Source organism: Stegodyphus dumicola, chromosome 2, assembly GCF_044657685.1.
Source record: "Stegodyphus dumicola isolate Sdum_Otavi_A_Nest chromosome 2, ASM4465768v1".
In the NCBI taxonomy this organism is placed as follows: Eukaryota; Metazoa; Arthropoda; class Arachnida; order Araneae; family Eresidae; genus Stegodyphus; species Stegodyphus dumicola.
This window is the reverse complement of record NC_140769.1, coordinates 236,506,415-236,524,233: the sequence shown is the minus strand read 5'-3', so window position 1 is coordinate 236,524,233 and position 17,819 is coordinate 236,506,415. Positions and strand designations below refer to the sequence as shown.

General features: G+C 30.5%; 1 protein-coding gene across 3 annotated transcripts in view; it reads right to left on the bottom strand.

The window, feature by feature from the left end:
* Positions 1-17,819, bottom strand: part of LOC118193137 (uncharacterized) — an 85,640-nt gene that overhangs the window by 47,393 nt on the left and 20,428 nt on the right. For all 3 annotated transcript variants that reach the window (XM_035364185.2, XM_035364184.2, XM_035364186.2), the window contains one exon: positions 12,678-12,778. In XM_035364185.2, coding sequence (XP_035220076.1) covers positions 12,678-12,778 — 101 coding nt within the window. Of the gene's footprint in view, positions 1-12,677; positions 12,779-17,819 lie in introns of those variants that run through there.

Sequence of the window (17,819 nt, the reverse complement as noted above, 5' to 3'; positions counted from 1 at the left end):
TAATGTTCCCGGGAAATGAACACAAAATTTACGTGATTTAATTTTAGGTTAACTTATCAAACTTACCCCTTTTTTCAATTATATACTGAGTATATTATGCATAGAGAGGAATTTCTATTTTTTGCAGAAAAATTGATTTATTAAATAATTACAAAGGCACTCTAAATAGAAATTTATACAATATGAAAATAAATTTATTTAAAATGCTAATTTAAATGCTTTTTTCATATATTTATTTATGAAGGGAAAAAAATAGAGTAAACCTTATTCACTAATCAATGACAAAGCAAAAAGCATCTGTGCTCACTCTTGGCAAATGTTTGTAAAGTCATTTGGCAAGACGTTTGTGAGTCAGCAAATGGTGGGGATTTGTATGTCTTCAATTCGGAATATCGAATCTGATTGCTTTATTATTATTTGAAGAAAATAAGAGAAAATTTGACATAGTCAGGTTTTAATGTCCATGTTTTCTTAACCTATGTCAAATTTTATGATTTACGTCAATGAGATTTTCTTATTTCATGTTTAGCCTTTTTTTTTTTTTTTTTTTCTGTTTGTGAACGTACTGAATGATATACAGTACAAAGTCTTTAATCCAGACGTCCATAATCCGGAATGATCTATAATTAGGACCTCAAAGCTACAAACTTTCTGTGCATGCATAGCATTTATGCATGTGCATAATATGGTTATGCAAGTGCATATGCATTTATGCATGTGTATAATACGTTTATGCATGCGTGTTTAATGTATAACGGACGGTATAAGCTAGGCTAAAATTTTCTAACTATCTATTTCAGTTAATGATGCAGATTGCGTAGTTCCTTAAACTTCTAATTGGATCTGGCTTATTATTTTTTGTAGATTGTTAGAGCAATTTTATAAAAAGTAAGCTTGAACTTTCTATTATGTCAAAAAGAATTTCTGATTCTGGAGCTGCCAAAGGATCTACAAAGTGAAAGCATGTTTCGATGCCCATCAAACAAAAAGTGGAATTGCTGCAAAAAATGGATAAAGGCATGAAGAAAGTGACAGAGAGGTTAGTGAAAACGAAAAAATTTCGATTGACAAGTTAATCGGTATTCTTGACACAGCAATTACAGGACTTGAATTGTGGAGCTTTGTAACTTAACAAGAAATTATGTCTGTTTATAGAATTAAAGAGAAAGTATTAGCACATAAAACGAAGCAACTTAAACAACTTACACTGAAAGAAATGTTTAATAAAGTAAAATAATTATTAAGCTTTTTTTTTTTTTTTTTTAATATTTTGATACCCTTTAGATCATAATTGTTCTTTATTTCATAAATTACAGTTTCATATTTTTAATTTTATAATTCATGCCATCTTATCATTTAAATTGATGATCTATAATGCAGAAAAACCCCTAATCCAGAATCGCTGAAGTCCCGACGAGTCCAGATTAAAGACTTTGTACTATATTTTCAATGTTTAGTTCTATTTAATGATATAGAATACTAAATTAATAAATTGAAAGCATTCTATTTCGCACTTATTCATACATTTCTCATTTTTTTACAGTTATATTGTTTTTATTCAAATGTTTTAATATTTATCTTAAAAAATATTGTAATTAAGCAAAAAAAAAAGAGCAGTAGGAAACAGATTAATGTAAAAAGAAAGGCAGTATTAACATGATTAATTCTTAAAAATTCTGTTCTGAAGCATGCATGCAGTTTTAATTTATTTATGAAATTTAAATGCTTTCTTTAGTCATTGTTTTTAGAATTTTTACTTAAAAATAATTTAATTTGTCATTCTTGAATTAAGTTTTATAGATTTCCTTTAATGTAAAAGCTTTAACTCAAAGACATTGTGTTATTAAAAATGAAATTTTATGTCATAAAAAACAGGTAGTTTTGTTCCATATGTGTGTTAATTTTTTTATACTGAATTTTCATGCAGTTGCATTTACTGAAATATATAAGTTTTCCTTGAGTCCTTCATGAAGGCATTTCTTTTTGTTACATAACATTCAAATGATCTACCATAATTGAAAAAAAAAACAATCAAGTAAGAATTCTCATTTCTCTTTCAGTTTTAAATAAATTTATTACTGTCTGCTGTGGTTTTAAGTTTCTTTATACATAATTTCCCAAGTCAAAACTTGATGGTTATGTTAATTATTAGAATTGCACAGAAATATTTTTTTTAATTAACATTTTGATCCAAAGTACCTTAAATTATTTAAATTATATTTTATAAAATTGTGTATTTTGATACATCTAAATATTTACATACAGATATGCTTATATAAGATCAAGAAGTTGCTGATATTTTTGTTGTCCCCCTTTTAAATATAAAAAATACAAATACAGTCAAAAGTTGTTAATTTGGACACCCATAATCCGGAATGATCTATAATCCGGACCTCAAAGCTAAAAACTTTCTGCGCATGCGCCGCGTTGACACATGCGCATAGGCTTTTACGCGCGCGTGCATATGCGTGTGCGCAAGTGCAGAATATGTTTTCGTGTGCGCGTTTAACGTATAACGGACGGTATAAGCTAAACTTATACAATTATCTATTTCAGTTAATGTTGATGCTTGCGTTATTCCTTAATCTTCGAATTGGATGCAGCTTATTATTTTTTGCAGACTGTAAGACCAATTTTATAAAAGTAAACTTGAACTTTCGATTATGTCAATTTCCGATTCTGGAGCTCCCAAAGGATCTACAAAACGAAAGTATGTCACGATGTCCGTCAAACAAAAAGTGGAATTGCTACAAAAAATGGATAAAGACATGAAGAAGGTGACAGAGAGGTTAGGGAAAACGAAAAAATTTCGATTGACAAGTTAGTCGGTATTCTCGGCACAGCAATTACGGGACTTGAACAGCGGAGCTTTTTAACTGAACAAGAAATTATGTCTGTTTATAGAATTAAAGAGAAAGTATTATCACATAAAACGAAACAACTTACATTGAAAGAAATGTTTAATAAAGTAAACAAATAAATATTAAGCTTCTTTTTTTGTAAATTTTGATACCCTTTAGATCATAATTGTTCTTTATTTCCTAAAATACGGTTTCATATTTTTAATTTTAGAATTTGTGCATGCCATCATCTTACGACATTTAAACTGATGATCCATAATCTGGAAAAATCGATAATTTGGAATCGCCGAAGTCCTGACGAGTCCGGATTAACGACTTTTGACTGTATTACAGTTTGGTGATGCAATGGCCTGGTGAGTCATAAGTAAATACGATATCAAATCTATGAGACCACAAAGAAAAGAGAGATTTCGGATTTCCTGTTTCACAGTTACTAAAAACATAATTCTCATTTTTGTTTTAATGCATTATAGGCCAATTTTTAAATTGTGATACATTTGTTTGTTTGGATTAGTGGATTAGTGTTTATATGGCGCACAACCTGGAAAGGTTATTAGCACCAGACACATATTGAGAACATTTGCTTGTTTGAAAACTAAGTTCAATAAAATATTTCCTGTTTATAAATGTCATGTGATGTATAGAATTGCATGTTAACTGAATGCTATTTTTCTAAAACAATCATGAAGCTAAGCAAGATGTTTTCTCTTTGGACCAATTCAATAAATTAAACTTCTCTTTGGACCAATTCAATAATTCTATATTATAATGTAATCCTTTCAAGCGAAAATATTAATATTATGTGTAATTTTAATATAAAAATACATATCTCAGAGATTTATTATATGGAATTTAGGATTAAATAACTGATACTGCAGTGAGCTTAGAATAGCAAATGGGGTCATTTCAGTACCATTTACCATTCTTAGAGAAATGGTTTCATAATGATGTCATCACTTTTATTTGAGTCAACCCATTTTCAAAATTTCAGAATTACAAATACAAATTTTCTTAATAGTACCTTGGCATAAACTCTTCACATCCTTACGCAAATTATAATTTCTAATATGGCTAAAAGTTACCTTCCTGATATGGGCACCCTTATGTCTGTAATGTCAGTAAACTGTAAGTAAAGTGCTGTTATGCAAATAAATTTTTCCTTTATTCTGCTAATCAGTATAGCAAAACAAATTAATTCAAAAGTTTGCTACCTAGCTAGCAAACTTATGAAGGTTTCATTGTACAGGTTACCAGCTGGTCTTCACAAGGGTAGAATATTTGTAAGGATCTTTTTATGAAAATTTCTATATTTCAAACAGTGGCCAACTTGCATAAAAGTGTTGGTAACATTATGAAGCTGTCCCTTCTCAGATATTCAGAAGAATCTCTGTCTTAATACTAAATAATCTTTAGATAAGCATCTAAAATATGCTCAAAGTAAAAGAACAGAGGAATTAATGTTAAAACAGGGATTATGAATAAATATTTTACGGCATACTATTAATTATTTTTGATTAAATATAATTAATAACAATAAAGATGAATGTTTCATCTCATTATTTGAACTGACAGTGAGGAAGGAACTTTTTGATATTAAGTAATTGTTTACACAGTTATGAAAGGGAAAAAATCATATCAAAGTATTATTTATTGGCATATGTAACATAAAGATCCTATAAAACATGCTTATGCCAATTTTGCTTTCAGTATTTGAATTTAACATTTAATACTTAATTTAGTATTACTGAAATTTTGAAAACAATTACATATTTTTCAGATCATTGATATTTTGATAATGTTCACTTTACTAACTGTCTTCTTCACTCATTTTTCAGATGCTGAATTTTGAAAATGAATTCAGTTTTGTATTGCTTTTGTATATTTGGGAAGATATGTAAAGTTTTTAAATTTAACATAAAACTAGAAAATTAAAATAATGTATATTATTATCATGGCTTCATCATTTTGATTTGTGTAGGTATTTTCTGGATTCAATAAGAAAAATAAGATGTAAAATTATTTTCTAAGCAATGGGAAAAAAGCTATTAACTCTTAACAGAAACATATTCAGCATACGAACAATCAATCATTAATTATAATTTATTTATTCTGAGAGTTTTAGGAGAAACACTGAAATTATAACACAGATATTTTTACTAAATAGTATTTCTGTATCATTAATATTAATTTTTATATAATTAAAGATGTGTTTCATCAATGAAATGCTGATTTACATATGATAAAGAACATAATATCACTCTCTTTGGAGCAGGCTCTGGCAACCACTGTTCCATGTAATATGGACAAGACAACAACATAATATCACTGCAGTTTAATGCTTCTTTAAAGTTTTCCCTTTTGTATTTATGTTTCTAAAATTTAACCTATCCATGCATTAGATATCAGAATGTTGGTTTATAATAATGTTTAGCATTAAGTACCCTAAAAAACATTAACTGAACAAACATGTAAATGACATAGAGAAAACACAGTAAATTTTAGGATTAAGGATTTTTATTACTATCATTATCATTCATAATGAACTGAAATGAGAATTCCTTCTCTCTTCCCAGTTAAGAATGATAAAAGCACCAGGGGCAGGAAGCATTTTAGTTTTTGTTGAATGGCATCTAAATTCCACTGAGTTTTCTCTAAATAATAAAATTAAGGGTGTTTTTTTTAATTTTTTTTTAAAACAGTTGCTAGTTCTAATTAATGTATCCTTTATTATTATTGATTTAAATTGACTTTCAATTTATATGACACACATCAAACCACAATTTTAGAGACTGCCATATACACTACAGTCAAAAGTCTTTAATCCGGACTCGTCGGGACTTCGGGGATTCCGGATTATCAGTTTTTCCGGATTATAGATTATCAGCTTAAATCTGGTAAGAAGGCATGCAGAAATTATAAAATTAAAAATATGAAACCGTAACTAGTTACGGTTTCATATCTTTAATGAGATAAAATTAAACTATTTCAATAAAATTAACTATTTCATAAAAATAAAGAGCAATTACGATCTAAAGGGTATCAAAATTTACAAAAAAAAAAAAAAAAAAAAAAGCTTAATATCATAGACTCCAACCTTCAGCAAACCTTGTCAACGCGCGAAGGACATTTTTACAACTTTGAAAATGTGCGCGTAGCGTATGTTGTAATTAACCATTCATTAATTTTAAATTAATAATTAATTGTAATCAATTTTATTACATTTAAAATCCATATACATATAAAACTGAATAATTAAAAATATACCTTGTAAATTATATGCACATTTAATTAGAAATTTTCTTTTAACTCCTCAAGCATTCACTAATAAAAAGTACTTCAAATCACTACTAATCATAGAAAAAATCAGAAGCTATAAATCATATCTTTATTCTGGATATGATTTCTACAGGGAAATAAAATTTAAATAACCAAGAATGATACATATAAGTATTAAACAAAATACGCATAATTTATGAATGCAAAGATTTATATGTAGCATGCTTAGCAAGCTTAAGTTCTGATTTTGAGAATGTTTTTTTATAACACAGTTCTTCATTTGCCTGCATATTTATTTTTTCAATCAAAACTGCTTCAAGAGTTTTAAGACCTAAATTTGGTCGAAATTCCGTCTGATTTTTTTTAACAATAGAAAAAATTCTTTTGCAAGCTGCAGTTGAATGAGGTATTATTAAGACAGCAAGCATTACAGAAGGCAATACTTTGTATTTAATATACCCATTCATATTTTTTAATTTGGCAATTTCTCCCCATGCTATATCAATACGCAAATCTACAATTTCTTTCAAATCATCTACTTGATACATGGAAAATTCAATTTCTACTTGATTAAGACATTTTTCATCAATAATGGATGGAAAAGTATTCATCAAGTAAAGAACAGATGAAAATGAGACTTCAGTTCTCAAGTTGATGTCAGCAACTTCAGCATGTTTTAGAAATGGATCACTCAGTGGAAATTTATCAATTATATATGAACATGCAGTTACAAAAAAAGCTCACACAGAATTGAAAAATGATTTCACTTCACTTTCATTCAACTTGGCATTTTTTAAATATAGTCTTGTTTCCGCACCAATCAATAAATTTTCATTTTCTTTTTGTTTACTATACTTCTGAAATGGAATAGACGTTAGAGTAACATCTTCATTTTCTTTAGAAATTACTGATGGTTTTACGAATCTAACAAATAAGTTCATTAAAAGTTCAAAAAGTTCTCTTCTCAATTTATGTATATAAGGAGCTTGTTGTTGCAAATTAATATTTACTGTTATAAACAAAGGCAAAGTATTTTTCAAAAATAACAAGTACAATTTGGTGGTCGGTGACTGTAAAATTTTTTTAATGTTTTGCAATCTCTTTCCTTCATTCTCACTGTTATCTGGTTTATCTCCAAAAAAATTTATCACAGCATCCCACTGTTCCAAAATCCTTGTTATAGATTCTAAAAGAGACAACCATCTCGTACTGCAATATTTCAAAATTTTATGAGATTTTGCATTCTGTCCCAAAATTTGTTGAGCAACTTTGAAGCTATGCTTCCGTTTCGAACTTTTCTCCAAGTAAAAATATATATCTATTATCAACATTTCAATTTCTGAGCCAATTAATTTTTCAGTAGCTTTTTTTGCAGCTATATGCAAGAGGTGGCACGGACAACCTCGGGTGATTATACTTGGTTGATGCATTTTGATAAATGATGCTACACCTTTAAACTTTCCAATCATATTACTAGCATTATCTGAAGAAAATGATAAGCAATTTTTCCATTCTAAACCTTTGTTTTTAAAGTTTTCATTTATACAATTAAAAATACCTTCTCCTGTATTATTCGTGCATTCTAAAATAGAAATCAATGAAGTAATTATCACTCCCTTTTCTTTACTGTAGTATGTTATAACCAATGGGTACAGTTTGTTATCATTGTTATCATTACTTCCATCAGTACTTAGAGAAAATGATGTACTGCACACTGATTTTATAATATCAGCAACAGTATTTTCTGCAAGCGTTTTCACAATAGCAGCAGTTTTGGTATGACCGCAGCTAAATTTTTTTGCTATGGCAGAATCCGGAAACATTGCTTTGAAAAGCTCTTTGGAATGATCCGAAACAGAAAGCGGTAGATTATGTTCAATTAAAAAACGAACAAAATAGCATTCGGCTTTTATAAGATCTGTTTCATCATCTTTTATTAAGAAATTTGTTATTTCTTTAGATTTTACAGTGCCAAGTTCTATATGCTTTTGAGAAAACACATGCCGTTTACAGTCATCTTTTCCGCCATGAGCAACTGAGAAGTCTTTGTTGCATACACTGCAGTGTGCGTGATTCACAGAAATTTCAGACGCTTTAATGCATGGAAATTCTGAAGAATATGAATCTTTAAACTTCTGCTTTGATAATTTTGGCATCTTCGTTCGAGGCAGCATTATGATTAAAAATCTTTCACCTGATTCACAGTTCACAAGACACACGCTAAGCTCTCGCCGTAAACTACACAATGCAGCCGAATGCAGCCTAAACACGCATCAGCGAGGAACCTGGGAGACAGACAATTGGGTGGAACTATTGATAAGTCGTTAACGGTTGGAGTTACTGATCTACGATTGGCTAATTCTTCAAAACTAGGAACGCACTCAACACGTGATATATGATAACACGAGTATTCAGCCAATCATCGGATGAATTAGTTGGTTTCGTTTTGCGTACTGGTTCTCCTGCTCTTGTTTCTGTAAAATCCGTAGTTTTTTCCATACTTTTCGTAGCTCGTAGTTTTTCATGAATTTCCGTAGAAACTACGGAGAATCCGTAGTAGTTGGAGTCTATGTATTTATTTGTTTACTTTATTAAACTTTTCTTTCAACGCGTGCATGTGTAAAGCATACATTACGCATAGTCGAAACTAGAAAATTGCAATCAGAAAACTATTTGATGTGTATTTGTGATATTTATAATGATGAGGAATTTGATCTAAATCATATCAAAGACGGAGTACATCGAGATGAAATACTGCATTTAGTAAGGAATTATAAGCCGAATAAAATAAAAACATCTGCCCTGAAGATAAGTATAGTGCTGACAGATCAACTACCAGTTCATTGCGCGCCACGAAATTCCCCCCCACCCCACCCGCAGAGCAGCATGAAATTGATAAACAGATTTCGGAATGGTTAGAGAAACAAAAAATATGTCTTTATCCATTTTTTGCAGCAATTCCACTTTTTGTTTGATGGACATCAAAACATGCTTTCACTTTGTAGATCCTTTGGCAGCTCTAGAATCAGAAATTCTTTTTGAAATAATCAAAAGTTTAAGCTCACTTTTATAAAATTACTCTAACAGTCTGCAAAAAATAATAAGCCAGATCCAATTCGAAGATTAAGGAACAACGCAATCTGCAACATTAACTGAATTAGATAATCTTAGCTTAGCTTATACCGTCCGTTATACATTAAACGGGCATGCGTAAACGTATTTTGGGCATGCGCACACGCATATTTGCAGCTGTCAAGGCGACGCATGTGCAGTAAGTTTGTAGCTTTGAGGTCCAGATTATAGATCATTTCGGATTATGGGTGTCCGAATTAACGACTTTTGACTGTATCTGTTTTTGATATCCATCTGAGATAATTTTCTGATAAGTTACATGGAAATATTTCACACAAAAATAGAGTAAAAGTTTGGAAAAAATTTAGCATTAATTAATAAATTATACTGAAGAATTAAATTTTAGTTCTTTTAATATGATATCAGTAGCAGTGGATGAAATATTTAACTACAATGTAACTACAAATGAATGAATGATGATAAATTTATTTCAGTTTATTTTGACAATTTGGTGATGCATATCCATTTGAACAGAAAAAATTGCCATTGTTTTACTTTTTCTAATTACATTTAAGTACATGCAATCTGCAACATTAATTGAAATAGATAATTACATAATTTTAGCTTAGCTTATACTGTCCGTTATACATTAAACGTGCATGGGTAAATGTATTATGCGCATGTGTAAAGGTATTACGCGCATGCGCAGAAAGTTTGTAGCTTTGAGGTCCGGATTATAGATCATTCCATATTATGAACGTCCGGATTAAAGACTTTTGACTGTATATCAATTAGTCAATATTACTTTTTCAATGGGCAAAATATTTATAGTATTAAAGCATTAGCTCAACAAAGATACATTTAAAATGACTTTAAAAAAATTTCTGGTAAATTTCACTGTATCTGAAAACAAAATTAGCTGTGAAACATTAAATTAACCAAAAACACAAACTTATGGAAATTAAATGGCTCTTAATAAAGAGGAAATTTCATATATATTAAGGGTGCCTCTTACTGCTTTTATTTTTTCATAAAGTAAAACACATAAAAATCTAGTTTTGAAATTTGCTTAGCATTTAATCATTCAATACAAAACACTAAATATTATGAATTTTTCTACAGTATTAAATTCATATATTTTTTACAAAAAAGATTTACTTCATGAACAACTTTTTGGTTTCTTAAACTTTATGGTTTCTTTTAGCTTATGATATTTAATAAACATTGGAAATTTTTAACATATGCATGGGAAAAATTTTGTGGATGGTGTTTTAAACAATTTAAAGTTTAACTATGATTGGTACATATGTATTCTATTTTAATAATGTATGTAATGTGCAATGTAACTAAAAGCACTGGTATATAAAAATCAGATGTGTTTAAAATGGAATTTTACATTCGTAATGTTCATATATTACCTGCATACAATGAGAGAAATATGGTACTAAATAAATATATGTATACCCGTGAAAATATATGTAGATTTCACACAAAATACTTGTATAAACATAGTAATTTGGTAAGAAAATAGTTGATTCATGCAATTTTTTATTGCCAAAGATGTACGTGAATATAGAGTAAAAGGTACAGGAAATTTACCTCAAATTTTACAAAATATTATACATATATGTCAAAAAAATTACTATATTATACATATAGCCAAAAAATAGGCAAATTTCTGCATAAAGTATACACTTATGATATTTTTATGTTTGAGTTTTATGTTTTTAATATGAAAGACCATTCATATATTTTTTGCACATAATTTATGAATGCATGCTGCCTGAGTTTACATTATAAAATATCAAACTATCAGCAGAAGGGAAGAAGAAATTTTTTAAATAAACGCTCAAGCATATTTGTATATTAGCAAGTAACTAAAATCACTATTCTTGAAAAACAAAAAAAAAAAAAAAAAAAGAGAAGAAGAAGAAGAAACTAAAATATATTTATTTAAGAATAAATAAATAAATAAAACTGTCTAGGAAATTAAAAATTTTTAACATTTTTAACAGGTTCCAAATTAACATTCCTAGTAAAAAAATTACCATTCCAAGTACTTTAATTCAACATTAATTTTTACTGCATAAAAATAACACTGCCCCAGGAAAGTCTTATTTACAATTATTCACATGCAGTTACTTAACAAGGCATCATGGTTGTTAATCATAGATGTAATTTTTAATCTTAAATTCTGAAAAAGTTAACATATTTTATTATGCATATCACAGTTACCAACCATGAAATATGTATGAAAAGCCAGAAGGTTCTCATACAAAAATCAAGATAGTCGAAATGTTTTAGCATGCACGTTGATGAAATTTCAAAAGAACTTCAAATCGACTTAAACTCGCTTTATAATACATGACTTTATATATGCTTTATAATACACCAGGTTACTGAACCATTTATAACATGATTCTTACGTAAAATATATTAATATATTATTATATATTTTCAATTTTATGCTTTTTGGCTAATTTCATTTTGTAATTTTCTTACATTTTTATAGTCAGAAAATCCTGAATAGGAAAGAAAAGCTTTTATTTATCAAACTACTTTTAAATATGACTAAAAGAAAATTAACAAACAGTGGACATAATAAACTATTCAGTGGATGTGATATTTACTGATGTAAAACAAAATTAAATATAAGTTTTATTTATTTATAAATGATTAGCTTTTGGCATTTAAACCATTAGCCATCTTGCTTTTTAGTACTTTTGGGTGACAGAAATACAGCTATTAAGTGCACAGCATGTGTTTAAATATGCTTTTCCCGTAGACCTTATACAGTCATAATAAGAGAACACAATTCCTGAGTCTAATGTAAAAGAGATGAACATTAAGGCAATCATATTCAGTCAAAAGATGGAATGATGCCACAGCTGTAGCTCAAAAAGAATCAGGGATATCATATCCCTTGCCCAGGGAGACATTACCATGCATTCCCCCCAGTTTTAAGTTAACATATTTGAATCCTGTATCTTGTTAAATTCCGTATTTATCAATCCCTTAGCAGAATTAAAGTTGGTAAAATTTCTGGGATTTTTCTGGGCTTTCTTTCCTAGGAAATCTACACTCTCATTTCTCTGTACCCTACAATGTACTGACCCACACTGCAATGCTAGCGAGTTGGTAAAAGCATTCAAAAGATGTCCTCGCTCATAAACTCATTTTTAAGTTGCAAGTTCTCTTGATGGCAAGAACTTAAAGACAGACTTCGAATTTGAAAGGATAAAGGAAAAAGAAAAAGAGGTCCTAAGACAGCAAAACACTGTCTTAAGTTCATATACATAGCTTCCAATTCCCAAACAATACACAAAAATACAATTAAGTTAATTGAATGGATTTTCTGAAAAAACTGTATTCCCAAATATTCCTTTAAATCAGAGATTTATTATGCATTTAATAGGCTTTTATATAAATTTTAAGCAATAAGAATGTAATTGTTAGAATATATCTTACCAAATCTTGTTTAAAATATCCGAAAGTAGAATCTCTGCGTCTTCTGTGAGCAAAATTTGAACATGAATCTTGAAGTCTTCCAAAGAATGATGTTCTGTCCACTGCAGACAATATAAAAATTAGAATCTTGATGGGAAAATCAATAAACAAATTTCATAAGCATCATCATATATGAAATTATGATAATGCCATAATCATCATAATGATATTAAAGATGATAATGCCACAATCATCATAATCACATCACAATAATATTAATGATGACATAATTATCACCATATAGGATGATATATATCAGCGTTTCTTAAACTTTTTTCAGTTACGACCCCTTTTTATTATTGAGATTTTTTTGGCGATCCCCAGGACCCCATAATATTTACGAAAATTTTGTGGGACCCCATAAGCATTGTACAAATCCGACACACGCGTGTGTAAAACTGTCAATGTTTTTCACTTGTACTAAAATATACCATTTCAGTTTTAGGTCATTACCTTTAATTTCTAATATTAAGACATAGAACAATGTGAAAATTTTAAATAAGTAACAGACAAAATGACAGTGTCACGTTCAAAACAAGTACAATGAACGCTTCTATTATAAAAAGAATGTGTCGAAACATTCCCCCCCTTTTTTTTTTGGTCTGTATTGTCTTATCTTTATCTATTTTCAGATACATTATGTAAAAATATTTGATAATTGTAAAATTATTATAATAAGTTAAAGAAATATCAAAACTACTAAATTTTTGGCGACCCTCTACTGCAGGTCCTGTGACCCAGAGAAAATAAGAATTATTTACTTAATATTAAGAACTTTTGTTAAAAATTAAGTAAAAAAGTACAAGGGCTGCACGAGATACAAAATGGGCTTTATTTCTCTTTCTCAATATTAAACATGGCAGCTAGGATTAAAGTTTCGAGAAAATTATACATTGAAACGTTTGCTACTGTATTTGTACAGCAGTTGTCTTCAGTATTTGGTAATAACAAAGAAAGCACCTAAAGGAAATTAGAGATCATCTTTGAAAAAAATGCGTTAACTAAGAGATAGTGTGATGTAACTGTTTGGAGGAGACATTCTGCATTCTTTCAAAAATCTTTACTTGAGTATAAACGGAAAGCTTTTAATAAATTTACTTCAGGGATTGACTATAAAAAAAAAGTACCTACCTAGCAAGAACACAAATTAAATACATTCCATCTAAGAAAGAACCCATGTATGTAGACATTAGCATTTTACATCTGAAGAATCTATTGCAAATGCCTGCGATTTTTAATAAAACCAGAGAAAGACTGATGATGCTCGTGGGATGTCTAAGCATATTCACACTCAAATTTTTAGTCTTCCTTACTCTAAAAGAGATTGGACTGGAGCACCTGATGATGTCTTTGGCTCCTCTTTTGTAATACATGAACTGAAGACTGCATTGAGAAATCTTAAAATTAGAAAATCTCTAGAAGTGGACTATATCCATGCTGAATTTCTTAAGAATTTGGGTTATTATGAAAAGGAATTACTCTTGAATACTTATATCTGGGTTTTGGAAATAAAGTATCTCGAAGTTTTGTTCTGCAGACTGGTCTTCCTCAGGGATCTGTACTAAGTTACATCTTTTTTAATATAAATGTAAATGACTTAAATGATGCCCTGAACTCAAACAAATTAGTCAGAATTCTCGACACAGCAATTATAGTACTTACATAATGGAACTTTGTAACTGAACAAGAAACTATCTGTCTATAGAATTAAAGAGAAAGTATGAGCACAAAAAAAAATGAAGCAACTTAAACAACTTACGTTGAAAGAAATGTTTAATAAAGTAAACAAATAAATATCAAGTTTTTTCTTTTGGTAAATTTTGATATCTTTTATGACCATAAATGCTTCATTATTTTATAAATCACAATTTCACATTTTTTATTTTAAATTTCTACATATCACCTTACTAGATTTAGACTGTTGATCAAAGTAATCTGGAAAAGTCCCAAATCCGGGATTACCAAAGTCCCAATGAGTCCGGATCTCAGACTTTGTACTACAGTATCTACTATAAACATTGTAGAGTGTTGGTTTGAGATCGAAATTAAAAAGTAACTCAAGCAGTTTTAGATAAGTGCATGCAAGAATAGTGTTTTGTGGTTTTCTCGCTTGCAGTGCCACATAAACAAAATGATGATTACTGAACACAAAGCGCTTCATATTCTGCAATTTGCTAAGAGTGAATCTGTAATTTCAGTTCAGCATGCATTTTACTTAAAGTTTAATTGCATTCCCCTATGTGGCAAAAACATCTGCCAATGGTATAGGCAATTTGAAACAACTGAATGTGTTTGTAAAGAGAAAAGCATGAGACGACCAAAAGTCTCTGACCAGGATGTGGACCAAGTCAGAGCATCTTACCTTAATAGCCATTAAAAATCTGTTTGGAAACAGAGTCTTGAACTTCAATTGCCAAAGACAACAGTCTGGAAGGTTCCAAGGAAACATTTACAAATGGGTCCATACTGGTTATGGTTGTTACATGCTTTAAAATTAGATGACTACAGAGTAAATTTTAAATTTGGAAGTAAAGTATTTGAATGGGATGACGGCTTTTGATTGTGTGGTGTTCAAAGATGCGTCAACTTTCATCTGAGTGGGAAGGTGATGTGTAATAATACCCATAATGTTCATATGTGGAGGTCAGAACATCCGCATGAACTTGTGGAACACCAAAGAAATTCTACAAAATTAAATGTTTCCCATGCCTTGTCCTGACATCAAGTGAACAGACCATTTTGCTTAACTAAAACTACCATAACAGGGATGGCTTATCAGGATATGTTACAAGAATGGCTCTTTCCCAATTAGTAGAGGGTGAACCTGTAAAATTGGCTAATAGGTGGAGTCTCTCCCCATTGGAATCTCTTTGTATTAAAGTGGTTGAACATCAAAGCCCCTGACAACTGAACTGGTCATAATAATTGAGAGGACAGAGTATTTTTTTCACTGGCTTCCCACATTCACCGGACCTAACCGGCATGTGATTTTTTTTCCCTTTGGGGCTTTATGAAAGATCATGTCTACATTCTGCCACTACCTAATGATTTGCTACTACCTAATGAGTTGGAATACAGAATTGAAAAAGCTACTGCTTCCATTACTCTGGACCTGTTAACCAAAGTGATGGAAGCATTGGACAAGAGGTTGAATGTGTACCATATAACAAAGTGCACATCTGTAAGAAAAATTATGTTAGTTTACCTTCACTTTGGCATATGATTTGTTGTATACAGTCTAAATTAAACTGTTATAATACATCATTGTATGTTATAATACACGGACATCCTATATTATAAGCTGATTCGACTATATGAAAGATGGGAACTAATGATAATACTACAGCAGAAGTACTTTAGAAACTGCTCTATTACTATCATGAGTGACGCCCCAGATGGAAAAGTGGATTGTGACTTTGACTGCCATACTGAAGGACCCAGATTCGAATCCCAGGGAAGGCATGGATGTAAATTGCGTGTCCCTTCATGGGAGACAATGGTGGCCACCTATCAAGTGGTTCAATAGTGGCAACCACTTATAGCCTTAGTAGTGGCTAATGTCTCTAATGGCTAGTGCCCACAATTGGGGGAGAAGCAAAAAGAGTAAAGTGAATATAATTACAACATTTTCCTTTGATTTTTCAGCCAACTGATTAGCAGCAGTGACACATATGAAGTTAATGTATGGTTACCAGTTTTAAATATAAGAAAGTGAAATAAGTCTTCAAGAACTCCATAAGGAAACCATGATTTGTAGCAGAATGTAAAAAGTCCTCATCTACCATGGTATAGCAGCTAACATAATTTTTCAAAACGGGCACTGAGATCAAGGACGGGCACTGAGATCTCATAGTTGAATGCATATGACTATATTCATATACATTCAACTATGAGAGACTTACTATTTGAAACTATATTTGTAGTGGCAGAATGTAGACATGATCTTTCATAAAGCCCCAAAGGGAAAAAAAATCACATGCCGGTTAGGTCCGGTGAATGTGGGAAGCCAGTGAAAAAAATACTCTGTCCTCTCAATTATTATGACCAGTTCAGTTGTCAGGGACTTTGATGTTCAACCACTTTAATACAAAGAGATTCCAATGGGGAGAGACTCCACCTATTAGCCAATTTTACAGGTTCACCCTCTACTAATTGGGAGTTAATGGGCCTCCATTTCATTCAAAATTTTATCAAGGTGATTTGTTGTTGTCTATGCTTTAAAATGGCATAGACAACATTGGTTCAAAAGTGAGACATGGCATTATCACTGAAAATGGTTATTCTGTAATTTCAGGGTGATATCATTATATGAAAACTTTACTTTTCCCTCCATTTTTCACAAAGTTATGGAATCAGATAACTAAAAAAAAATTTCTTTCTTCCTCTTTTTCTGAAGGCATTCCTTTCACAGTCACCTTTCATTGAATCATGGAATCAGATAACTAAAAAAAAATTTCTTTCTTCCTCTTTTTCTGAAGGCATTCCTTTCACAGTCACCTTTCATTGCTGCTTCTGAAGTTGTAATTATTTCTTGTTGAATTCATTTTTATAATTTTCTAGTAACTTCTTGACATCTTAGCTGTTAGCTGCCTAACCCATGGTTTTGTCTAGAAACTCAATGTGATACATAACAGGAAAAAGTCCTATATGTCAAATGGCTTAGTCTTTACTTGAGACCACAACTGCTTCCAAACCAAAGTGATGGTTCTGTAAGTCGCTTGCAATTAGGTTTTGTTAATGACAGAAACTTGTTGTTTTGCTTTTATGTTCAGATAATTTATTTATGAACCAAACTGTCCATAATCCTACAAGGATCCACCGTACTCAAAATTCCAACCATTTGCAGTGACACATGCCTAGAATTGATGCTGCAGGGATTGCTGAACATTTTCAAAGATACCTGGAGTTTTGCAGATATCAGGAGCAATTCGAACATGACCATCAGTAACCCATAAACAAAGTACACATCCACTATTCAGTGATAATAAAATGATGATGCAAGCATGTTCTCTGTAGAATGCAGCAAAGTAGGTACGAACCTCAAGCATCAATATATAAGGCCACCTATCCATTCTCAATCTTACTTTTGTGTGTAATTGTAGT